The sequence below is a fragment of the Dipteris shenzhenensis genome, chromosome 2, assembly GCF_047967505.1.
Source record: "Dipteris shenzhenensis isolate YYH24624 ecotype China chromosome 2, Dip_SZ_1.0, whole genome shotgun sequence".
Taxonomy (NCBI): domain Eukaryota; kingdom Viridiplantae; phylum Streptophyta; class Polypodiopsida; order Gleicheniales; family Dipteridaceae; genus Dipteris; species Dipteris shenzhenensis.
The window spans coordinates 42,055,025-42,082,284 of record NC_141597.1 but is presented as its reverse complement, the minus strand read 5'-3'; the positions used below and the strand labels follow the sequence as shown (position 1 = coordinate 42,082,284).

Below are 27,260 nucleotides of genomic sequence, written 5' to 3'. Positions count from 1 at the left end.
ACATGGAGAGAGAGGAATTTGCTGCACAAAGGCACGCAGAGAGGGAGGAGACTCTCAAGATAGCAGACAGTGAAAGACTTCTAAGACGTATGATAAAAGCACGACAAGATCTATTAGATTTCTTAAGTAACCTGCGTTATCGTAGCTCTCGTCATGGGCGATTTGATGCGGATGCTGAGAGAACAATAAGAGCCTCTCAGAGAAATTATAAAGAAACAATTTGTGATTGCTTAAACTTCTTCTTCTCATGTAATTATGTTGAGGATACAGCTGTGGAGGCAGTGAAGGATTGGGTTGTTGAGAAGATAAGAGAGACCAATGATGAGATCTTCTAGACTTAGATAAGAGAGACTGTATTAAGGTGTTTTTTGACACCATATGGCTTTGTATTAAGGTGTTTTTTGACACCATATGGCCTTGTATTAAGGTGTTTTTTGACACCATATGGCTTTGAGTAATATGATCTACTTCTTGTACAAATGTGATGTTAAGATGATGTTAAGAGAGACTGTATTAAGGTGTTTTTTGGCACCATATGGCTTTGAGTAATATGATCTACTTCTTTACAAATGTGATGTGCTCTTTTTGAAATGTACTCTAGTTTTCATAACATGTCACGCCATTTTTTCTAATTTGATTTTTTAAAATCTTACTTTTTTGTCTCTTTTAACAATGTGATGTACTCTATTTTTAACATCTCACGTCATTTTTTCTAATTTGATTTTTTTAAATCTTCCTTTTTGACTCAATGTTTTGTTTTATAAGAGCCTCTTTTTTTGAAATGTTTTATCCAGAATTATCTCACAAAATGAATTTGGACAGTGCAAGAGTCCAAAATTAATGAAATAGGTGTTGAATATAGATGTTAAGTTTGGAAAGGAGTCGAGAATACCCATTTTGGAGCATAAAGGTGTTGAACCGTTGAAACCAAAGTCATGGAATTTGCTTCAACCCATATAATGATCGATGAAGTCGACACACATGTTGAGGACGATCAGCATCTTCAAAATATGGAGGCTGCTGCATGTAGATCTCTTCCGGAAGATTGCCATGTAAGAATGCGGGCTGAACATCAAGATGATGGAGTTCTAGGTCGAGCATGGTGGCAAGGGCTAGTAGAATGTAGAGGGAGGCCATGCGAAGGGTTGGAGAAAATGTCTCGTGATAATCGAGTCCTATTTGACTAAATCCACGAGCTACTAGACAGGCCTTATATCGAGCAATAGTTCCACCAAGTTTCAGTTTTTTCCTGAGGATCCATTTACAACTGATGGTGTTACGGTGTGGTGGTAGAGGAACGAGGGACCAAGTTTGATTAGATGCAAGCGAACCATATTCGGCTTGCATGGCTGACCACCATTGTGAAGACTCTGAACATCAAGTGCCTTTGCAACTGTGCTGGGGTCATCAGTGGTGGTAGGTGCTATCGAGGGTTTAGAAATTGTGGATTAGGTGTATTCAATTGAAAAGGTGTGCTCACCTAGAAGAGCATCAAGCCTTTCAGTTGAATTGTATATGTTGCCGAGAGAATGTGTGAGTAACGAAGAGGTCGATTGGTATTAGTCGGTGAGGTGGGGAATTCGTTAGGGACCATGGGGTGATTTAATACATTACGAGGAGGAAAGGAGCAGCGAGAGGAGGTGAAGGCGAGGGGATCCCCAGCGGGAGGGATGGAGGAATGGAGGTGGAGGTGGGAACGAGAGCAGAGGGACGCCATTGCTATTTCTGCTCAATCAGCAACAAGCACCGCCACGGAACCAACATATCCTCCCTCCTTCCTTAGGATAATGGAGGGCTTTTGACAGTGGGAAGCGGGCAATAGAACACCACTTTCACGTGGTATTTCCAGCCGATGGCCAGTGGGAGTGGAACTGCCAGTAGGCCGCCACGGTGGCCGATCTGTGGCTGACAGGTGGAGCGCATGGGTCTCTTAGAGAGTATTGTGGGAAGAGTTGGGCTAAAACTTAGTCGCGTGGCCCGTGAATGGAGCCTCAGCCCAGAGAGAGCACGAGGTGGAGATGCGTGGTTTGGGTCAGTGTTCGGATGGGTGATGCGAAGCGGATGGGAGTGTTGCGTGAGGAGTAACAGGAGCACCATGGCCAGGAGGAGATGGAGGTGGGAGCGGCGGAGGGGCCTATGGAAGAACATGGGTAGGTGGAGGGATTGTAGGAAGAGGAACCCGCCAAGAGACGAAGGGAGTACTCGTTGCTTATTCTTGTGAGTGTACCGTTGTGTTTTCTGCGGACGGAAGCGCCAATCGATTAGATTGAGGGTCTGGGTTGGAATGTGCAGGTGGATGTGTAGAGCGAAGAGAGTCTTCATCGAAGACGATTGTGCGGAAGTACAGGAAGCACCGTCCGACTCGAAGCATACTGCGGGCAGAGTTCATGAGAGTGCGGTTTCGTCTTTCGGCTATACGATTTTGTGTGGGTGTGTCTGGTATAGTAAGTCGTTGGTGTATACCTTTCTCCAGGCAATATTCTTGAAATTATTTGGTGAGATATTCGCCTCCGTTGTCAGATTGTAGAGCCTTAAAGGTATAAGGTAGCTGATTTTCAACTAGACGATGATAATTTCGAAATGATCGAAGTACTGTGGCAGACGTTTTGTCTTTCAAGAAACAGAGTACTATGAATCGGGTAAAAGTCATCTATGAACGTAATGAAGTAACGACCTTTAGTGAGCGAGCGTGTAGGTAGAGAACACAAATCGCTGTGAATGAGTTCTAGAGGCTATGTTGTTTTTTGTTGATTACGAGGAAATTTAGAGTTAGCTAATTTTCCAAGTATACAGCCTTCACACAGAGAGAGGCGAGTTTCATGGTTTCGTGATTTAAGTGGCCCAATCTGTAATGCCAGAGCAGAGTGTTGTATGGAGTTTCAGCACTGGTGGAGGCGTTATGGATTTCATGTACGGGTGTGATGGTTCGACCAAGAAAGTAGAGCCTTCCGATTTTGGGGCATGACCCGGCATGTTACAATGTATTGACGGCCTGTGCGCCATGTCCTCCAGTTTTGGAGTAATTTGGGAACATCGTCATTTTCGGACATGTGAACCTTCATTAGTTTCTTGAGATTGGAAACTTGTGATGAGACATCGGTATGTTCGTATGTCTGCTTAACTTGTTTCCAAATTGAATGCGACTTTGTAAGGGTTCTTACCATTGACTTTTGTAAATCGTCCATGTGCAGGAGGATTTCGAGACTCGCGTTGAGATCTCGCGTCTTCCAATCTTGGACTGCCTGGGCATTGGCCGGGTCGCTAGCGTCAGGCATTGGGGTAGTTCCATCGACGACGGAAAGCAGATCTTGCTTTTGGAGGGGGAGTTCCATGGTCATTTGCCATGGTTGAAAGTTCATGTCAAACAGTTTGTTGACTTTGAACGTCCGAGAGGTGGAGGCATTGGCCATAGTGAAAGCTCGGGTCCGGGAGTCTCGACGTCACTTGGTGTGGGATTGGTTCTAGATATGGCGTGATACCATATAGAAAATTGAAGGAGGATCAGCGTTCCCGAGCCAAGGCCGAAGAAGGCACAGATGACACATGCGGGATGCAGAGAGCGCAGATGACGCAGATAGTCGTGGTAGACAGCGGATACCGGATTGAATAGCTTGCCATGTGGCCACTGCAACGGCCAAAACTACGAGTGGTGCGCAACATAGACCCCACACATGGCTACATCATGTTGAGAGTTTGGCAGCATGGCGCATCATGCGAAGAGTTTGGTAGCATGGCGCAAGTTCGGAGGTGCAGGTTCATTGTCAAAGGATCAGCCATAGTGAGTAAGGGGTGCAGGTTGGGAGAGACTGCGCCAGACACATGGCATCGCACAAATCGAGTCTACCACACTATGTGCGGACAAGGACTGCCACATGCATTAGGAAATGTAGACTGAATAAGGCGATGGCATGGCGACGAGTAAAAGCGATGGCATGGCTACGTGCAACGCATCCTGCGCACAGATGTGGTGCAGTGAGCATTGATGAGCCGTGACAGTGCATAGATGATGTGGCATGGCTAGCACGTGATAATGTGGCATGATGCGCAAAGATGACGTGGCACATCGATCATATAATATATAATAATATATATAGAGAGAGATAGATTATATATAATCTATATTCTATGTTATATATTTTAATCTTATATATACAATATATAATAAATTATATTATATATAATTCTTATAAATATATAATATATGTATTATATATTATATATTATATAATATTATAGAATATATATATATATATATATATATAGAGAGAGAGAGAGAGAGAGCGAGAGAGAGAGAGTAGAGGAGAGGGAATGTTAGATATGCTCAATGCCCCACCCTCCTGGTGACCACTAGTGTCTAAGGTGCTCAAGTTGTAAGGCCCCCATATAAGGAGAAGCCACGTAAGCAAATATATATTTATTCTTGTTCTCTCTCCAACAATTATCAGCTTGTATTCACAATGTGTTAGGCAAACATCCGTGACCATCTCTGACCTTTCTTATTGCTTTCATGATTGATGTAACAACCTGGTTACTATCATGGTCATGCAAACTATCAATCCATACATCACAAAAGATTCGGTATCCATGTACTAATACTCCACACAAGTGTGTTTTTAGTCCACGTTCGCCCTCCAATGCTGGTGGGATACGTCTATATCGTGGCAAAGTGGTTGTATTCTGGTCCATGCCATCAATGGTGATGCACATGGACTTATCGACATGTGAAATAGCTTCCTCTCTCCAAGAAGCATATAACTTTTGAGCATCCTACACATGACGTAAATGGATTGATCGCCATTTAATATATCTCCCTCGCTGCTGCTCACATTTACTATGTTCAATGGCATTTTTTAATTCATCACATGTCTTACATTTTGACATCCTTTGCTTTGATGGTGTCTTGACATGGCAAAAATCTATACGCCAAATTTTGTACAAGGTTGATTGTGAAATCATGCTCTCATCTCTGTCTTGTAAAGTTTTATTGATAGTTTCTAGGACGACCTTCTTTGTCATTCCCAAAGGAAGATGTTGTTGGCATTTGACACGTCCATCTAGCATTGTTTGTTGAAGATGAGGCTATAGTAATGCATGGTCTTCGAGAACTTGCTTTAATGTTGTGGTTGCATTTATAGTGCTTCCATGGCATTTAAGCTTGTAGGTATTTCCATGAATTGTATGAATAACTTTTTCTTTCACCTCTACCCAGATGGTCTAGTATGTGCCATGTGATAGTCCAGTTAACCATTGATATCCTCGATTGCAAATGGGTCTCCCATTAACCATGGGTTTCAATCTAGGTTTACAGTGTCTTGTGCTCAAATCTTGATTAGTGCCTTGATGAAGAAAGCATGAAAACTCTTGAAGAAGATAGTTATGTCTATTAGGTGCTGTCTTACTCCAAATACCAAGGCGTATGGTTGCACAATCATCTTTCCCAACTTTTCTAATGCAAAGTCTCTTGCAACAAACTCACATAAGCATCCTTTCTATATTCTCCTTGGATAGCATCACATGTCTCTTTGGTTCTGGAATTGATGCCATGATTCTTTGTCTCTTCACACTCACATACTTTCTTTTTGTAAATAGTGTCTTGCGTTTTCTAGTTGTAAGACCATCAAACCTCGAATCCATTTCCCTTGAATCTTCATCTTTATAATCAAATGCTGTGTGGGCTTGAGAATTATTTGATACCTTATAATATCTTGGAAATGGCAATCTGGTAGACATGTTCATTGATGTCAATTTGTTGCCAATGCCTCTTGAATTTTGTGGTTGAACTGTTTCTCCTTCGTAACTCAAGATTCTCCCATCTATATTCTCTGGCATGCTAGCAACAATATTACGAACAACATGACAATTCTCAGATTCTCTGCCCCTTTTGCCTTGTGTTCGAGTGGTAACATCATGATCATTGTTACTAATATCATCAATTCCTGTTATGCATCACTTATCCCATCGATCTTTGCGTGTATTTTTCTTTGTGGTCCCATATTATTATTCTCAACACAAGACATATCAATAAGCATGTTTGAGTCACTTGCAGCACAAGACAAGTCTTCTATACCAGTGAGCCCGTTCGAGTCACTTGCAACACAGTCTATACCAGTGAGCCTGTTCGAGTCACTTGCAACACATGACAAGTCTTCTATACCAATGAGCCTGTTCGAGTCACTTGCAACACAAGACAAGTCTTCTATACCAGTGAGTATATTTGAGTCACTAGCAACACAAGAAACTTTTTCTACATCAACATCTGTTACTATAATGTCCTCAATACCTGTGAGCATGCCACTATGATACTCTTGATTACTACTATAGCTTCTTATCAATTTGGATCCCATTTGTGTTATAGTCTTTTTCTTTTGATAATATTCTGTTGTGTCTTCCATGACATTGAAAATAACTTTCTTGGGCAAACTTGATTTCAAGAAAGCTAACCCCCATTTACAAGTACTATGAACTTGTAGTTGAGACGTAGTATTATGGACGTCTAATTGTGAAGTACTATCCATTGCATTTTGAATGACACCTGCACTAGTCAACTTAATTTTATCTCCACTATACATAGAAAACTCTGAGCATAGCCCTTAAAGTTGCAAATTGCTAAAACTTCTCCAGAGCAAGATAACATCTCTACTTTTTCCCCCTGAAAATAAGTTTTCTTGATATCTTGAAAGTATGTCTTTGGAACAATTTCGTCTTGGTCCAAGAGTGTTCTGTGTGCTTGCATATCAAATATGTCACATTGTAAGATATCTCCCAATGTTTCAAAGTCTCCATGTGGATATTTTAAATGTACTTCAGGATTTACAACGTTGGTGATTATCACTACACATCTTCTCTCACCACAACGTTGGAAATGACACACATTCATAGGATCAAGACTATGAATTCGTCCAAAAGCCACCACTTCATTCTTCTTATATAACACCACATCCATACCCTCTGTTAGGGTGAATACCTGTTTTATGTACAAAAATAGATTAGCAACTCAAAATGAACATAATAACTAATCATTGAGCTTATTATTACTTAATAACTTCTATATCAAAACTAGTAGAGAAGGCATTAAACCTAAACCCTACATCCTAAACTTTAAATAATTAATACCAAAACATCTTAACCATCGTAGATCCTAAACTTTAAACATTTAATTCCTAAACCCTAAATCCTAAACTCCTAAACAATAAATCCTAAACGTTAAACCCTAAACTCTAAATCCTAAACCCTAAATCTTAAATCCTAAACCCTAAACCTTAACCCTAAAATACAACCAAAATTTAATGAATTTTTTTAATTTGTACAATAGGTTGAATATATCCCCCAACGTGTTGCTTGAGCAACAGGTTGGATATATCAAGCAACAGGTTGGGGGATATATCCAACCTGTTGCACAAATCAAGAATTTTTCTTATTTGTGCAACAATTTGATATACAGTTGGGGAATATATCCAACCTACAACTCAAAAATTTTCTTGATTTGTGCAACAGGTTGGATATACCCGCAACAGGCACAGGTTGGATATACCCCCAACCTGTTGCTCGAGCAACAGGTTGGGAGGTATATCCAACCTATTGCACAAATCAAGAATTTCAACAAGTTGGATATACCTCCCAACCTGTTGCTCGAGCAACAGGTTGGGGGTATATCCAACCTTGCACAAATCAAGAAAATTTTTGAGTTGTAGGTTGGATATATTCCCCAACTGTATATCAAATTGTTACACAAATAAGAAAAATTCTTGATTTGTGCAACAAGTTGGATATATCCCCCAACCTATTGCTTGATATATCTAACCTATTGCTCAAGCAACAGGTTGGGGGATATATCCAACCTATTGCACAAATTAAAAAAATTCATTAAATTTTGGTTGTATTTTAGGGTTAAGGTTTAGGGTTTAGGATTTAAGATTTAGGGTTTAGGATTTCTTGATTTGTGCAACAGGTTGGGGGTACCCGCCATCCTGTTGCTTGAGCAATAGGTTGGAGGCCTGTTGTTGGATATATCCCCCAACCTGTTGCTCAAGCAATAGGTTGGGGGGTATATCCAACCTGTTGCTTATCCCCCAATCTATTGCTTGAGCAACAGGTTCGGGGGTATATCCAATCTGTTGCACAAATCAAGAAAATTCTCGATTTGTGTAACAGGTTGGATATACCCCCAACTTGTTGCTCAAGCAATAGGTTGGGGGGTATATCCAACCTGTTGCATAAATCAAGAAAATTCCTTGATATTTGTAATAGGTTGAGTGCACCATTAACCTATTCGACTTGCAATAGTTTGGAGGATATATCAAACCTATTGCACAAATTGAAAAAAATCATAAAATTTTGATTGTATTTTAGGGTTAGGATTTAGGGTTTAGTATTTAGGGTTAAGGATTTAGGGCTTAGGATTTAAGATTTAGTGTTTAGGGTTTCGTGTTTATGATTATGTTTTTAGGGTTTAGGGTTTAAAATCTAGGGTTTAGGGTTTAAAATCTAGGGTTTAGGGTTTAGCATTTAGGATTTATGATTATTGTTTTAGGATTTAGGATTTAGGTTTTAGGTTTTAGGGTTTAATATATAAGATCATGAGCTTAGAGTCTAGAATCTAGGGTTTAGAATTGAAAATTAGGTTTTAGAATTTAAGTTATAGGGGTTAGGGTTTAAGGTTTAGGGATTATAACTGTTATATAAGTTTAAGAGCTTAGATTGTATAACCTAAGATTTAGGAAACTTTAGGATTTAAGATTTAGGGTGTAAGATTTAAGATATATAGGCTATATAAAATATGCATTCTAAAGTATTTAGTTTAGATATATATAGACTATATGTTATATGCTTTCCAAAGTGTTTTGTTTATATGTATGATCCATTGCAAAGGCTTTACTTTAAGTAAGTATAAGTCTACCTAGTCAAAGTATCCTATTGATTAGGGACAAGCACATAGGCTAAAAGCACACCGATTCATATTTTCTTACATTCATGCTGCATGGTGTATCAGAAGGTATGATCCTTTGCAAAGGCTTTACTTTAAGTAGTTATAAGTCTACCTAGTCAAAGTATCCTACTGATTAGGGACAAGTACATAGGCTAAAAGCACACCGATTCATATTTTCTTACATTCATGCTGCATGGTGTATCAGAAGAAATGAAAAAGTATGTGATAAGAAATATTCAGAAGAAATATGTATTCCATATCATGGATACCATGGATATATGGTGGTTGCTAAAGTAGAAAAATGATATGGATGCAATGATACTGTAGTCTTCTAGATTCTATGGTTTTAAATACCTACCTTACAAATACATTATCTAATTTTTCATTCTTCGACTAACTAACAAGTATTATACACATGGAATAAAAGCATACATGCTAAAAGTAAGTGTGTAAATTTTAATATTTTCTTATTTTTTAATCGTGAGAAGAGTTTTTATGAGAGATTTATGATTAATTTTTATTTTGAAGTTGTTGCGTACGCAATAGGTACGGAGGTTTGAGTGGTTTTGAGGTTAAGAGAGAAATGTGTAATAGATTGTTTTTTTTTTTAAAGGAGTTTTTTGGAGAGATTTATGATTAAATTTTGTTTTGAAGTTGTTGCGTACTCAATAGGTAGGGAGGTTTGAGTGGTTTTGAGGGTGAGAGAGAAATTTGTGATAGATTGTTTTTTTTTGTTGATGAGTTTTTTTGAGAGATTTATGATTAAATTTTGTTTTGAAGTTGTTGCGTACGCAATAGGTAAGGTTTGAGTGGTTTTGAGGTTGAGAGAGAAATTTGTAATAGATTGTTTTTCTTTTTTGAGGAGTTTTTTGGAAAGATTTACGATTAAATTTTGTTTTGAAGTTGTTGTGTACGCAATAGGTAGAGAGGTTTAAGAGGTTGTGTACGCAATAGGTAGAGAGGTTTAAGTTGTTTTGAAGTTGTTGTGTACGCAATAGGTAGAGAGGTTTAAGTGGTTTTGAGGTTGAGAGAGAAATTTGTAATAGAATAGGTTAGGACAGAAATTTCTGAAAATAGGTTGTGAGAGTTGGAGGTAAAGAGAAAAATTTGTGGGAAAAAAGATTTAATGCAAAAATGGTTTTTTAAGTTGTTGCGTACACAAGTTTTTGAGAAAAGGATCGGATTTGAAAAAAAATTCACATTTATAAAAACTTGATTCTTAGTTCTTGCATACGCCATACGCAATAGGTTAGAAATGAACTCACCTCTTGCAACATTTTGAAAATTTTTGAGAATCCTGCAACAGGTTGATGAGAGGAGAGAAGCGTGGAGTGTAAACAAATGATCTTTGAATGAAAGAGAGAATGAAGAATGTTCTACTTATAGTAAACCTAAAAGAACTAAAAAAACCTTAAAAACTAAAAAAAGCTGACTTGACCTAAAAGCTACCCATTTCCTATAAAACTCTACTTCTCCTCATTCTCTCTCACAACTCTCCTCATTCTCTCTCACAACTTTCATGGAGCTCCACCACCTCTCCACCCAGGTACTCCCTCCCTCCCTCTCGTCCCTCCCATCCCCTCTTCTCTCGCTTCCTCTCTCCCCTCCCTTCCCCTCTCCTCCCTCCCCTCCCTTGCCCTCCCCTCCCCCTCCCTTCCCCTCTCCTTCCCCTTCTTCTCCCGCTTCCTCTCTCCCCCTCCCTTCCCCTCTCCTCCTGCTTCTCCCCTCCCTCCTCCGACTTTCTCTCCTCCCCTCCCTTCCCCTCTCCTCCCTTCCCCCTTCCTCCCTGCCTTCCCTTCTGCTTCCCCTCCTCTCCCTCCCCACCGGCCCTTCCCCCTCCCTTCCTCTCCCTCTGCCTCCCCGCAGGCCCCTCCCTCCCCGCTGTCCGTCCCTTCCCCCCCTCCCCCATCGTCCCTCCCTTCCCCCCCCTCCCCCACCCCTGCCCCGTCCCCTTCCCCTCCCCCTTGCCCCCCCTCCCCCGCCCCGCCTCCTTCCCCTCCCTCGCCCCGCCCCACACCCTTCCCCTCACCCACGCCCCCACTCCCCCTCCCCCTCCCCCATGCCCGCCCCCTTCCCCTGCCCTCCCTGTCAAGCCGACGGGGAGGGGGGGAGGGGAGGGGCGCGGGGAGGGGAAGGGGAGGGGGCGGGGGCGGGGCGGGGGCGAGGGGAGGGGGAGGGGGCGGGGCAGGGGAGGGGAGGGGGCGGGGGCAGGGGAAGGGGAGGGGGCGGGGGCGGGGGCGTGGGCGAGGAGAGGGGGAGGGGGCGGGGAGAGGGGGAGGTGAGGGGGAGGAGACGGGGCGGGGGAGGGGAGGGGGAGCGGGGGGGATCCCCCCCCACCTGTTGCATGCGCAACAGGAGGGCCCCCCCTCCCCGTCGAGCCGACGGGGAGGGGGGGGAGGGGCGCGGGGGAGGGGGCGGGGCGAGGGTGGGGGCGAGGGGAGGGGGAGGGGGCAGGGTGGGGGAGGGGAGGGGCAGGGGCAGGGGAGGGGGCGGGGGCAGGGGAAGGGGAGGGGCGGGGGCGGGGGCGGGGAGAGGGGGAGGGGGCGGGGCGAGGGAGGGGAGGGGGAGCGGGGGGGATCCCCCCCACCTATTGCGTGCGCAACAAGGGGGGCCCCCCTCCCCATGCCCTCCCCCTCCCCCCGCCCCTTTCCCTCCCCCGCGCCCCTCGCCCTGCCCCCCCTCCCTCGCCCCCTTCCCCCCCCCCCGTCGAGAGGGGCAGGGGGAGGGGGCAGGGCGGGGGCAGGGGGAGGGGAGGGGGAGGGGGGGGCCCCCACCCTCCCCTTCCCCCCGCCCCTTTCCCTCCGTCTCACCCCAGGGGAGGGGGAGCCGACGAGGAGGGGGGGAGGGGAGGGGCGCGGGGGAGGGGGAGGGGAGGCAGGAAGGGCCCCCCCACCTGTTGCGTCCCCGCCCCCCCACCTGTTGTGTGCGCAACAGGTGGGGAGGGGGGCCCTCCCCACCTGTTGCGCACGCAACAGGGGGGAGGGGGGAGGGCGAGGGGCATGGGGAGGTGGAAGGGAGGGGGCCACGGGAAGGGGAGGCAAGGGCGCGGGGGAGGGGGAGCGGTCGGGGTGGGGGGTTAACCCCCCACCCACCTGTTGCGCACGGAACAGGTGGGGGGACCCCCATCTGTTGCGTGTGCAACAGGAGGGAGGGGGCGGGGGCACGGGAGGGTAAGGGGCGGGGAAGGCGGGAGGGGGAAGGGAGGGGAGGGGGGTTAAGGGGGAAATTCCCCCCACCCACTTGTTGCACATGCAATAGGGGGCGCGGGAGTGGGAGGGGAAGGGGCGAGGGAGGGGGCGGGGAGGTTGGGGGAGGGGAGGGGAGGTTGGGGGGGTTGGGAAGGGGAGGGGCAGGGGAAGGGGCGGGGACGAGGGAGGGGAGGGGTGTTAACCCCTCACTTGTTGCCCACGCAACAGGGGAAGGGGAGCGGGAAGGGGAGGGGCATGGGGAAGGGAAAAAATATTAATTAACTTAATTTATTTTAAAAAAATAAAAAAGTTAAAATAAATAAAACTTTAAAAAAATAAAAAAATTAAATTAAATTTCAAATATAAAAATAAACTAATTAATTAAAATAAAATAGTTAAAAAAGAAAAAAAATTATTTTATTTTAAAAAATAAAAATAAATAAAACTTGAATAATATTTAATTAAAAATTTATTTAATATTTTGAGTTTGAAAATCATTGTAATTCTCATTTTTTGTTTTTGATTGTTTTTAAATATTGTAATTCTCATTTTTTATTTTTGATTATTTTTCAAAAAATTATGGCTTCCAGTTTTGGTTCCAAGATGTCTTTCAAATACCTTAAACATGCTTGGTATTTTATGGAGCGCAAATCAAAGTATTTTTTGGTGATCACTACAGAGAATATATCAAGCATGAAATATTCTACAAAGGTAATAAGAAATGGTGGCATGGTCTCAAACATCAACATTAAAGAAAACAATTTGATAGAAGTTGTGTGCAAAGGAAAGAATGACGAGGTGGTTTACAAGTTACGAGTTACTCACAAGCACTTCTTGAAGCCCTTACCAGATTCAATTGAGAGATCCCAAGAATTACTTAGTGCCTTAGAAGCATTGAAGAAAATGTGGGATGCATTTCTAAGTGGTGGTGTTGTACCTTCAGTAGCAGTAAGTGCAGCAGTAAGTACACCATCTATAACATATAACTCTCAAGTACCGCCAATATCTGTGGAGATAACTATGGTAACTCCGACAAGAGTAACTATAGTATCTCCAACTGTACTACACCATCGACTGCTATAACTACAGGAACAAGAAGGAGTGATCGTGGAGCAGATTCAAGTTCTACAGCTATTCCCATAAAGAGAGCAAAAATAACTCCTCCACGTGTAGATCGTTCAAGTGTAGGCTATTTAAAACCAGGCGAAAAATTGGATAGCGATGAAGAGGAGGATCCGCAAGAAGAAGATACAAGTCTCGAAGACTTTTTTATAAGTGTGGCAGACTTACATCCTCCAGAGAATGAGGGATACATTTGGGGATTTTCACAATTCAGCGTGGCCACAATGCTTATTGATCGAGCTTCGTTGTTCACAAATCAAAGAAAGCTAGATAAGACATTTGCACGCAAATTGTATGAAGATACAAGGAAAACAAGAACTCCAGTTGCCACTAATATCACTCTTCATCCTATGGCGTTTAAGAGACTTCAAGAAGATGATCCTACATTGCCTGATGTCACATTTCAAAAGCACGTGGACTTTCTTGATGCTTTTGAGAACTTTAGAAGGAGTGACTTTGTTCGTGGAGAGGCTTTGTACCAAAGCCGATATGGGACTGACATCGAGAAGAGATACATGTTGGCAAAGAATAGATTCTTGGAAAGATGCAGGCTTGAGCCCATTGATGGGCAACACTTTTGTGAAGCTTGCAGGATCGGCCTTGATGAGGGAAGAAAAGGAAACTTGCCACAGATTGAGTGGATGGAAAAGTTTCAATGGGTCATTTGTCATATATGCATATTTAACGATGACTCGAAGTACATTCTAGAATCAGAAAGACTGAATTCTGCTCCATTTAGGTTGAAAAAAATCTCCTCTCTTTCTGAGATCTTGATAAAGGCAAGGGAGTTATGGATGGGCTGTGGAAAGCCACAAACAGTGAAGGGCAGAAGACCTACATCTGAGTACATGGCAAAGAGGACTCGGTTCTATAGATGGTTGAAAGGTGTTATAAGCAATACGCAAGGCATACCAAGTAATAAGGTTGAGGCAAAGGATTTGAACACCGCCGTTGCAAGATACATGGATGTTACTTGCATTGTCTTCTGCGAGGACTCAGTGTTTCAGAGCATCGTGGATGTTTGCCAAGCATATGAAACAAGGAAGATATCCTTTGAGGCACCAGAGCACATTGCAACTGAGAGGAAAGAAATAAAGAAACCGATGTCTATTGTTTGGTGGAGAGCTAATAACAGAAGAAGTATGCAAGAAGATCCTAAGTGGTGACTGCTTCTTTGGAAAGAAGAGCAAGCATAGCAACTTGGATGAAGTGGTCACCCGAATGATTCAAAGTGAGGCTGCTCTCTCGGCACTATTATGTTTATTGAAATCTGATGATGAGTTAGCTGGCAAGTCAATTGATGTGGATAAGAAGAAAGCACGTAGCCTAGGTCAACTCCTTGATAAGACATGGGCTAGAAAGTGGTGATGCAGATGCCACACCAACAAAGGATCTAAGAGCTAAAATGCCAAAGGTTGTTGAGATAGAATATATGGACATCAAGAAAAAGGCCTTGCAGTCCACTACCCAAGGTAGAGCAATTGGTGGTTTAGATGATGGTTCTCCATTCAGCTTCTCCTATGATATCATGCTATCAGAGAATGATACAAAATTTGCACACATCAATGGCATTGATACAGAGCATTTCATAACAATGAGCAGTCATGCTTGGGAGAAGCCATGCGTATTTTTCATAGATGAATTGCAAGACCTTGCAATGTCACGGATAGTTGAACTTGTGCGGTTTATCATAGAAGGTCCTATGGCAGATAAGAAAAGATCAATGTTGGTCCTGTTCGTGACAAAATCACAAAGGGATGCCTTATATGCGAGTTTGACATCTGCATTTGGGTATTTACTTTCAAAAGTATACCATGGTATAGTCCTACGTAATCATATGACTGTCTTGGAAGGCACTGCCATTCAAGTCTTGCAACCTTTCTTGATGTGCTTCTTATCCAGGGGTGGTGGCAATCTAATCCAAATTCCTTTAAGGACTCTCGAGCTTCATTACTTTGAGGACAATAAGGTTAAGCTTGATGCAGCAATGGTGGATTACAAAAAGCCGATGGATCCTGATATGATACTAGAGATGAAAAAGAATTTATTGAATGATGGGTGGGAAGTAGCATTGTATCGAATGGGTTTTGCTGTTGAGAAATTGCTACGCCAAGGTAGAAATGTAAATGTCATTGATACCCCCCATTAAATTGAGTTCTTTGACACATATTACAGTTGCACTACCTTCTTTGAAGAGGAAAATGTTAAAGAAGAGGGTAGTGAGTCTAAGGGTGATGATTCTAGCTCAGGTGATGATGAGGATGAAAGCTCTGCATCCGATGACTTACGGCAAGAAGAAATCCGCACAAAGAATAAGGGTGATTAATTGTCAACTAGAGTCAAGGAGGTTCCACTCATCATACGGGAAGGCTCGCGGCAGCAAGAAGTTACAGTAGTATAGCACGTCACAGGAAAAGGTAAGGCTAAAGAGGTGGAAGCACTTCCCTTGAAATTAAAAGTGAGGAAGGCACCCTTGATCTTGGGTGAAGGACAGGCAAGTGGATCAAGCAAGGAAGCCTTATTCAAAGAAGGTATGGACGAGGCAAAGCATGATTAGGAGGAGTTACCAAGAGGCATAGATGGTTCTTCAACCATGACCTTACAGACTCCAGAGCAGCCTACTAGTCAGGAACCTAGTAGCCAGGTCCCTACTCACCAAGAACTTGGTCATGAGACTCTAGAGTAGCCTACTAGTTAGGTGCTTGGAACTGAAGAGCAAACTACTGAGGACCTTGCTACTGAGACTCCAGTCTTAGAGCAACCTATTAGTTAGGACCCTGGTAGTCAAGGGCCTAGCATTGAGGACATTGGTACTGAGTAACATGATGGCGGATGGCTTTGTAATCACAAGTTTTGAACTTCTATGTAAAGCGAATATGTAATAAAAAGTTTACTACTTTTTTGATTTCTTTACTCTCATTATTGTGTATAAAGATTGTTTATTAGGCCATTTTATACTTAATGGTGTATTTTAAACTTTATGTCAAATGTATTTTTAAAGTTAAGGGTGTTTTTTAATACCAAGTGTGGTGTATATGTACATCACTTACACATAAAAGGATTTATCTACACTATCTTTCTAAGGGCTTTATGTACACTACCTTTCTAAAAGAAATGGTCATAAAGGTGTGTGCACACCACTTATACATAAAGGTGTTTATTTACACCACCTTTCTAAGAGAATTGGTCATCTATTATTGGTTATCTATTGATGTTCTTAGGTGATAGTAGCTCAATTCACAAGAAGTTATGAAGATGTTTATGTAGACCACTTTGTAAGAGATTTTTGTGAAGTTATGAAGATGTTTATGTAGACTACCTTTGTAAGAGATTTAGTTATGCATTGATGTTCTTAGTACTTATTCATCAAATCTTTTGTTTTGAGTTGGCAAATCTAGTTCAAAAAACAACATTACTAGTATATTCAAAATTTTTGGACTGTTTTTTAGTCCATTTCTCAAATTGGACTTTACACAAGTCCAAAAATTTTGAATAGTGTGTTATTTATGATGTGAGAGTTCTATTGAACAAACCAAAGCTTGGGGATGTCCTTTCTAAAGCTTGGTCCCCAGGTGAGAAATATAAGATCTACCCATTTGGTGATCCTATGTAGGTACACCCCCGACCTCATTTTGTTCCTTAAAATTAAACATAACTTTAGATCCCAACCTTAAGACCGATTTCAAGGTAACCTTAGATCCCAACCTTCAGACCTAATGGAGGCAGGCTTCAATCCTCATGGAAGCAAGCTTCAATCAATAGGACTCAAGCTTCAATCACGTAGTAGACGGGTCAAGCAACTCGTATCATTAATTCCTATACCAATGCACCTTCACTGTAAGGTGTAATCTTGATAATGATAGGATTGGGCCCTAGGGCACGTGTACACTCTAGAGAGCACCATACAAGACTTGAGTTGCTAGGTTGGTACTCGTCGTCTACACCAATATTAGTCCTGACAATCAGACTATAACGGGATCCGCACACCGCCTCGAGCAACTTTAGCATGATTCCCGCCTGGATATTGTGGAGAATCAGTGATTCGTCAGTTGTTGGATTTCCTTTGACTTAGCTCTATCAGATCATGTGCTGTTGTTCCTCACCTTCGTGTTAATTTTACTTGTTAATGCCTGGGATCCGAACATTGTGTTTCTTCTTTACAAATCGTGTGGGAAGGAGTTGTTTCGGTGTTGCAAGTTCCCATTGATTCGACTTGATGCTGCCAGTGGAATTGCGGCAGGACGTTTGGAAGTTTGTGGGTCGGATGAGGAAAGTTGGAGACGAAAACAACGATATAACGTTATGCGACTTGGATTTGGTTGTTGCCCGAGAATCGCAGTAAGAATTCGTGAGGGTTGTGGAGATTAGAGCAGTAGAACCGAGATGTGAAGATGAATCCTTGAAATGGATGTTGTCTCTGACATGTAGATTTTAATATTGTCAACAGTGTATGAAGAGGAGTATTGTTGAGGCATATGAAGAGGAGAGAGCGGCACCAAAATATGCTGATGATAGTTGTTGGTCTCCATTGCAGGTTCAGATCAAATGAGAACAAGAGTCCTCGAAATTTCATCACTACAATCGGCGACGTTTAACATGACTTCAGACTTGGGAGTGTGACTTTTAAGGAAAAAAGCAAAGCTTGTCGAAAATGTGTAGAGGAACAAATCACCTCATTTCCGGGTCGGATGTGGTGTTGTTACACGTTCAGGTGTTCGGGGGCAGAGAGCACAGTAGCCGAACCGAGAATGCGGTGATTTAAGGAAAAGCTGATCGCAGATTGAGTTGGAGAAACTACGAAAATTGCAAGGGTGCCTTGCAGCAAAGGTCAAGCAATGGTCCTGGAGGAAGAGCAACCGAATTTCGTCAGGCTACCGGATGGGAGGCGTGTGTCGTACCGCGAGATGGGATGCACCAAGGAGGAATCGAAAAGGTCCCTCTTGGTGTTGCACGGTCTCGGATCCTCCCGGCTTGCAGCTATGCCAGGTGATTCAAAAGATTTAACAGAGCCCTTTCAGATGATCAGTCACTTACACGGGTGTTGCTATCGACGAGAGGATAATATAGCACTCTGTGCGTGTTGCTACCGATGGAGGAACTTTTTGAGCTAATTGGACGCGAAATTTGCCTCGTGTTGTCGATGCTCTTCATTCATATGTTCGCATTTGTCAAGAGAAAATCTTTGCTGTCCATGTTTGCAACACATCTGCGTGTGCGTATGAAATGTTCGAAGCTCGACGTAATTTTTAGCGATGGTTTGGAACTCATTTGCGTATCGGCTGAAAGCGAGGTGACGGCTGGCGATGATATTGCGTGTGAAAAGGAGTGTCGGAAGATGTGCTGAAGCAATTCGGGGTGAGGCTGGTGGCGATCGATCGACCAGGCTACGGGCAGAGCGACCCGGACGAATCTCAGACGCTGCGAAAAACCACGCTCGACCTGGAGGCCATTGTGGACGAGTTGGAGCTGGGCGAGAAGGTGTGGCTGCTGGGATTCTCGTGCGGAGCAGCTTTCTGCTGGTCTGCTGCTCGCTACATCCCGCATAGGGTTGCAGGCATCGGGATGTGGTGCCCTGTAGGATGTTACTGGTGGAAGGTAATGTCGTCTGTAATTCGTTTCTGTTGTTGTTCCGATTCTAATTCTGGCCATAGATTTCTGATTTTCGGTCCAAAACTGGATGCTTTTCTGTGCTACCAAGGGCGAATCCGCAAACAATCGATCCGCTTTGAGCTTTACATGGCATTCTCGATTGTTTTTGTGTAGATTTCTGATTTCTGTTTGAGGATCCCGTTCGATAAGCAAATTTTAGCTTCTCAGAATCTCGATCCATGAAAGAAATCGGCTGATCATCATTGGTCGACCGGAGTTCTTTTCGTTATCGTTTCAACAACCGTTGTGAGAGGTGGACAATTGTTGTCGATCGTTTGTTAGTGCGTATATAGTTTCCACGAAGAATTCTACAGGTTGCCGGAACTGATAGTTGGTAATTCTGGATCCTGCATTCAATGCCACGACTTAGTTGGATAAATGGACGTAGATGTTGAATTCGTTGCCGGAACTGTCGAGACTGATCAAGTGCAAATAGATCCAGAAAAATTCCTGGGCTAAACGACGGACAATATATGTTTTTAACCTAATTCTAAACGTGGTGTTCGTAATTTTACGTTGATAAATGGACGTAGGTGCTGAATGCGTTGCCGGAAGTGATGAAAGTGGGTGAGTGCAAAAATTCCCACGAAGAATTGCTTGATAAGTGGACGTAAGTGTTGAATGCGTTTCCAGAACTGAGTGGACGTAAGGTGCAAATATTTGCACAGGGCTAAACGACGGACAATATAGGCTTAACCTAATGCTGAGCGTGGCGTTCGTAATTCTACGTGATAAATAGAAGTAGGTGGTGAATGCATTGCCGGAAGTGAGCGGAAGTAGATATTTGCACGAAGAATTTTGTGGGCTAAACAACGGACATAGATTTTGACGTGTAGTTCTAATCGTGTGGCCGGAACTGTGGATGATGCAGGAGATCACAGAGGAGCAACGGAAAGCCATGTTTTCGACGATGCCACTGAGCAGCTGGGCACTTCTGCACTTCGCTGAGCGGCTGCCCTTCTTCCTCCTCAAGTTATACATGCGTTTCGTGATGAGTCGCATGGCCGGTTCGCCATGGCTACGCCACTGCCAATCCCACCTCTCTCGCCCTGATCGCCTCCACCTCACATCCTTACCTCAATCAGCAGATCTAATGATCAGGTATATCGTCCTTCTCAGTCTCTTCTTCATCCTCTCGTCTCCATCTTCCTCCTCCGCATTTTCACCCTTATCAACTCATTCCGTCTACGTATTGCACCAATAATTCAGGTCCATCGTCTCCTCATGCTTGATCTGTTCACACACTTCCACCTCTGCGCATCTCTTATCACCCCTACCCCTCTCGCCGAACTGCAGGTGCAGCATTTTGACCCTCAACTACTCTGATTGCCCAGCTTTTCGATTCGTCGATTTCCAACTCATTTTTTACGTCACTTTAATTCTGTGCGTGGCTTCTCATAGCATGCACCTTGCACGCATTGTCCATCTTCTCTGTGTATCTGCGCTTCGATTGTTGTACACCAAGCATTAATGTCTCTTTCCCGCCTCGTCTTTGCTGTTACGTATTAGTAGTCGTTCAACCGCCAATTCGTGCGTTCCTCTCTGGCCCACACCCCCATCCAATACATCGATTGCAACGCTCCGTTAAACCTCGCTTTCTGTTGTTCTCACACGCCCGATCTTTGTCGTCTCTTTTGAACTGCCGCTGTTGCAGAGACAATTCGGAGTCTATAACTCGAAACCAAGGATTCGGGATGGCGACCGACCTGCACATGGTGTACAGGCACTGGGGCATGGAGCTGGAGGAGGTGGGCGAGGTTTACAAGGGCGCGATCCATATCTGGCAAGGCGACGAAGACAACCTGGTGCCCATCGAAATGCAGAGGTATGCGAAGCAGCAGCTACCGGATGTGGTGCATCTGCATGAGCTCAAGGGGGAGGGACACCTCTCATGGTTTTGCTTCAATCCTCCAGCCCATCTCGAGACACTATCAATGCTTTTTGGAGGGGTTGAACAAGCTGAACGTGATAGAGGACAGCTTATCACTCGCCTTTGATCCTGTTTATAGTAAACTCTCATGCTAGCACATGACCACATGCACCTCAGGCGGTTTGGTCGTCCACCCCGCATGTGTCACTCGTAGATGGTCATCTCCTTGTGGGTGTGTGACTAGGAAAAAAGGCAAAATGAAAAAAGAGCTAAGACCTGAGGACTTAGTAAGTAAAGCCGATGGCATTGAGAAGCTCATTTTTTTGAGGGATTTGTGCCACTTGGTAGAAATCTAGAGTCTCCCCTCTCTCTACATTTTTAGCCCCCTCCCCTCCTCTTCTCTCTCTCTCTCTCTCTCTCTCTCCCCAAGTCCGGACTCCCTCTCTTCCTTTCTCTCTCTTTCTTCCTCCTCTTGGGCAAGCCTATTGAATGATACATATCATTCATCTTGTTTGTTTTATGTTTTTCTAAAGGACATTAAGAAGGAGAAAAATGGCTTGACTTAAGAAACAAAAAGAATTTTGCACATTATTGTTGTCTTCTTCCCCTACACTCTCTCTTTAAAATGTCCCATACGAAACCCCAATGATGAAGGTGAGTTTAGTGATCAAGCTCTCTAGGGTGCAATACCACTACTTCATTGTGAATCGTGCACTTTCTGCAACTCTGTGTTTGAAAATGTTCCATCATATGTCTCATATGATGTGGCTTCATATGTCTCACATGATGTGGCTTATCCCTATCATGGTTTTAAGGTTGACACTATGCTTGCTATTGTTACATGTAGTGTGTTCAAACTTCAGTTAATAGTGTCGACTTGCATTCTTGAATCCAATTAACGATATGAACATGTTGGTAGGAAGCTTGTCTTAAGACTCATAATGGGATGTTAAGATAGCTTTCCCTATTCCCCTTAACGTTGACAATCATATCATCTTTCTCACATATTACTTAAGATGCTATGCCACGAGTGTCATGTTCATAACATGTTCCTAACTATTGAGAAGGTTTGAAGGATTAAGCTAAATCAAAGTCAAAATTTTCACTTACATTGTTCTATTTATGTGTTAATACTACACAACCACTCATGCAATTGAGTTATTATTATGTTGCCTACTTTATATTAGTGTTTTAAGATACAATAACTATATGTATGAGTGTTTGCATATGCACAACACACTTTGGTTGATAGGATTATTAATTCAACTATAAGCAATGTTTATTTATTGTACTACATGATGCCTGGGCAACAACATCTTTATTTCCCAAGCTACTTGGTTACACCTTGGTTAGCATCTCATACTAGGCCCCCCAATTGAAGAGAATTCAAATTCATTAATAGACTAAAGGGAGGATGGGAAGGGTGAAAGGGCAAGGGGAGGAATAAAGAGGAGAGTAGTCAATTAGGATGTCTCTCTATTTATGAGGATAAGGGGGCCTCCACAGTTATTTATGAGAAATATACTCAATTCTTCCACAACATCTCTTTGTAGTGTTTTGGTAAGACCTCTTGATTTATGAGGTTTTCAAGTCCCTCTTTACATGAAATTTTGAAGTTATTCATTTGATCCTCGTTTGATCTTGGCTTAGTTGGCATGGTTCACCTTTTCATCTAAGAAATCAATTGAGTTTTCCAAATTTCTTGATATAAAATCACTTGGGAAATTTATTTACATCCATTTACAACTAAGATCCAAAACAATAGTAGAGAACTCCCAATTTTCTTTCAATCAAATGAACCTTTATCTCTTTCTCATAGGAATGAATATCAAGATCTCTCTCCCTCTCTCTCTCTCTCTCTCTCTCCCTCTCTCTCTCTCTCTCTCTCTCTCTCCCAAATACCTCTTTTCTCTCACTTGAACAAGGAAGAATTCTCTATCACTCAATGAACGGAAATCAATGATGGAAATTTTCTCTCACATGGACCGAATTTTCTCTCAAGAAAGTGAAAGTTCTCTCAGCGGAAGAGAGCACTCAATCTCTTGATCTATCACAATCTCTCATACGGATCGCAATGCCTCAGCGGAAGGCAAGGGAGCTCTGATACCATGACAAAACGTGCATGCTTTAGGATCTATGGAGCGCTCTAAGGTGGATGGAATCTATGTGGAAACATGATGAAGAGAGTGCTAATGACATGTACCTCAAGCCAATCAGGTTCCAAGATAGATTAGCTTGGACTCATAAACAGAATCTTGAGTGAATGTGCATTCTTCTTGTTATCAACAATACATGATAGGCCTCTTATATAGAGAGTTCCCTTTGAATAGTCAACACTTGTGGGATCCTCTAATGGGTGGTAGCAAGCTAAGGGTGTCCACTTTCGGACCACTTTCGAGTGAGTGTGACACCCGCTCGAGTAAAAATACAAAGGTTTTGCTTCGGTCTCTAGTACCTCGATCGAGGTATTAGCTCCAATGAAAATCACACACGAGGACAACCGAGCCAAGCCAATACCTCGATCGAGGTACTGAGCTTTCTCACCGGACCGAGCCTCTACCTCAATCGAGGCTTGCTGGCAAGCCACCTATACATGCCACATCTACCTCGTTCGAGGTATCGTGGCAATCTAGCTCAACCTCGATCGAGGTCAGGTGGCATGTCCAGCATACCTCGATCGAGGTATGTGCCATCCGACAGGGCAGATGACATACCTCGATCGAGGTATGCTGGACACATGACTTGGCATCCCGCTTCTGCCGACATACCACGATCGAGGTATCGTGGCATGTCAAAACCTCCATCGACGTGGATGTACCGAGATGTATGGGCATGTCACAATACCTCGATCGAGGTATCGTGGCATGCCGATACCTCGATCGAGGTAGATGTACCGAGATGTATGGGCATGTGACAATACCTCGATCGAGGTATCGTGGCATGCCGATACCTCGATCCAGGTAGATGTGCCGAGATGTATGGGCATGTCACGATACCTCGATCGAGGTGTCGTGGCATACATGCAGAATACCTCGATCGAGGTAGCTAAACCCTAATTTTTCTTATAAAAGGAGAGCGACCCCCCTCATTTTGCATACCTCGATCGAGCTCCTCCTCATCCACCGATTTCGGATTTGCGGGACTTCGACGGAATTGCGCGAGCGACGGAGAGCCACCAACGGACATCGACGGAGATGGACGGAGCCGGAGCGGGAGAGTCCGGATAGGGTTTTTTTTATGTAGCATTTTCTTTTTGGTAAAATTTGATTAAATTTTAGTTTATAAGAAAATTTATAAAAAATTTCTAAATTTCAAATGCATTTTAATGTTTTTCTGAAATTTATGAATTACGACATTTTTTATTTAATATGTGAAAATGAAAATTTTTTTTTAAAATAGAGCTATTTTTAGTAAATAAAAAAACGTTCATATTAACAATTATAAAATATTTATAAATTTGAAATGCATTTGTAAATTTTTTTAAAATTTTTGAATTACGACATTTATAATTTAAAATGTGAAAATTTAAAATTTAAAAAACGTTTAATGAGGCATTTTTTATTCAAAATTTATTCAAAATGTGAAAATGTTTTATATTTCTGTTTTTTTTATGTAGCATTTTCTTTTTGGTAGAATTTAATTAAATTTTAGGTTATAAGGAAAATTATAAAAAATTTCTAAATTTCAAATGCATTTTAATGTTTTTCTGAAATTTATGAATTACGACATTTTTTATTTAAAATGTGAAAATGAAATTTTTTTTTAAAATAGAGCTATTTTTAGTAAATAAAAAAACATTCATATTAATAATTATAAAATATTTATAAATTTGAAATGCATTTGTAAATTTTTTTAAAATTTTTGAATTACGACATTTATAATTTAAAATGTGAAAATTTTAAATTTAAAAAACGTTTAATGAGGCATTTTTTATTCAAAATGTGAAAATGTTCTATATTTCTGTTTTTTTTATGTAGCATTTTCTTTTTGGTAGAATTTAATTAAATTTTAGGTTATAAAAAATTTCTAAATTTCAAATGCATTTTAATGTTTTTTTGAAATTTATGAATTACGACATTTTTTATTTAAAATGTGAAAATGAAAATTTTTTTTTAAAATAGAGCTATTTTTAGTAAATAAAAAAACGTTCATATTAATAATTATAAATTTGAAATGCATTTGTAAATTTTTTTAAAATTTTTGAATTACGACATTTATAATTTAAAATGTGAAAATTTTAAATTTAAAAAACGTTTAATGAGGCATTTTTTATTCAAAATGTGAAAATATTCTATATTTCTGTTTTTTTTATGTAGCATTTTCTTTTTGGTAGAATTTAATTAAATTTTAGTTTATAAGAAAAATTATAAAAAATTTCTAAATTTCAAATGCATTTTAATGTTTTTTTGAAATTTATGAATTACGACATTTTTTATTTAAAATGTAAAAATGAATTTTTTTTTAAAAATAGAGCTATTTTTATTAAATAAAAAAACGTTCATAGGAATAATTATAAAGTATTTATAATTTTGAAATGCATTTGTAAATTTTTTTTTAATTTTTGAATTACGACATTTATAATTTAAAATGTGAAAATTTTAAATTTAAAAAACGTTTAATGAGGCATTTTTTATTCAAAATGTGAAAATGTAAAAATTAGGTTTTTAAAAATCATCTTTGGAAAAAAAGAGATTAAAGTTATTTTTTTAAATTAGAGCTATTTTTATTGAAATAAAAAACGTTTAAATCTTAGTTTATAGGAATAATTATAAAATATTTTTAAAATTGAAATGCATTTGAAAGTTTTTTTAAATGATTTTTGGAATTACGTAATTATTTATTTAAAATGAGAAAATGTAAATATTTTGTTTTTAAAATCATCTTTTAAAAAAAAGAGATTAAAGTTTAAATTAGTGCTATTTTTATTAATATAAAGAAACATTTAAATTTTAGTTTATAGGAATAATTATAAAATATTTCTAAATCTGAAATGCATTTTAAAGTTTTTTTAATTATTTTTGGAATTATTTTTAGTCTTCAAAACCATCTTTTAAAAAATCATCGTTTATGTGGAATATTATAGATTATATAGTTGGTTAAGAGTTGTTTCATAATTTAGGTAGAGTAAGTAGGCTGTATAAAACACCACATGGGCATTATCCCTAAAACACCACACCACATGGGCAAAGACCCCAACACTAGAGTGGTTAGATGCATAAGCATATGGCTAATTGGATCTTGTAAATGCACCAACGCATCGAAAACACATACGTAATTTATGATTGTCCAAAGGTCTCCTCTCTCCCCAAGCATGGGAACCAAGTGATGATCTATAGGAATGGCCACTAGTTGAGGTGGATTGCCCAACCAAAATAGATAATATTGAAAAGGCTTAATTATTTTCTCAAAGTTCTCGCTTTAAAAGGTCTGTAGTGTGAACCCGCTCTCTTTTTTAATGTGTAGTCCGAGAAATACTAGATGCGCCTTGCTTGTGTATCGTTCAAAGTAATGTATTAGGTATCCTTCTATCTCCTCCATATCTATTGCAAACCCAAGGCAGTAAAGCATTCAAAGAAGGTCTTATTAACCAAACCTCTCCACTATCTGTCCTTAGTATAAGGGCCATAAGTGGACAATGTGGTCCTTACACCACATGTGGAAAAGTTTCATATTGGATAAAAAGTGAAAAAAGGGAAACATATAAGGAAAAAATATTTGAGACATGTAAGTTTAAAAATGCAACAACTAGAGTGAAAAAATTCTAATCAAAATTAAGAATTATTAATAATATTGATTAATATTGAGCCACACATTTGGCCCATCTACCAGTAGGTGCATAGGATGATCCCAACGACATCCTACCTCATCAAGGAGTACGTACAAATAGTTTTCATTACGTAAATAGATTATAAGTCATATTGAATAGAATATTATTTTCATTACCCAAATAGAATATTAATTTCCATGTGTTTTTTTTGTGCATGCGCCAGCCAGCGCACAGGTTCTAGCACCACTATTCGTATGCAGATAGAGATGCTGAGAGCTGAGATGAGGGCACTGCAGGATGCTAGGGCACCCCCTCACTTGGTTGCGAGTCTGGATTCAGTTATTGAGGCTCTGGGTCGATTGGACACAGTTGAGGACGTTGTGGATAGCTTTCAGGCACAGGCTGAGGCAGAGATCACTGGTGGCGGCTTGGATTGGAGAGCCATTCGACAGTTGTTTGAGCGTGAGTCACATCACAGGCAGGCCTTGGAGGATATGTTTTGGGATGGCCACACCGAGGCGATGCGACCACGATCAGGGCTCCCCTTGCATATTTTACGTTGTAGGCACCCCATCATAGCAGCACACATTTATCCGAGATATCTCGCTGCGAATGGTGGTCGATTGCCTCACAACCGTTAGATAGCCAGGTCGTTTGCCATGCAGCTATACGCTGAGTTTGTGCTTGGTCATCGGGTGGACTACCTTAGTACCCGTCCAGGATCAGGAGCGGGACATG

At 41.4% G+C, this 27,260-nt stretch overlaps 1 protein-coding gene across 1 annotated transcript; it reads left to right on the top strand.

Moving 5' to 3' along the window:
• The first annotated feature begins 18,071 nt into the window (after window positions 1-18,071).
• On the top strand, window positions 18,072-20,882 carry LOC147904771 (uncharacterized). The gene is made up of 4 exons (XM_087392360.1): window positions 18,072-18,222; window positions 18,560-18,831; window positions 19,757-19,986; window positions 20,540-20,882. The coding sequence occupies exons 1-4, from the start codon at window positions 18,072-18,074 to the stop codon at window positions 20,880-20,882; spliced, it is 996 nt and encodes a 331-aa protein (XP_087248486.1).
• Window positions 20,883-27,260: the final 6,378 nt, after the last annotated feature.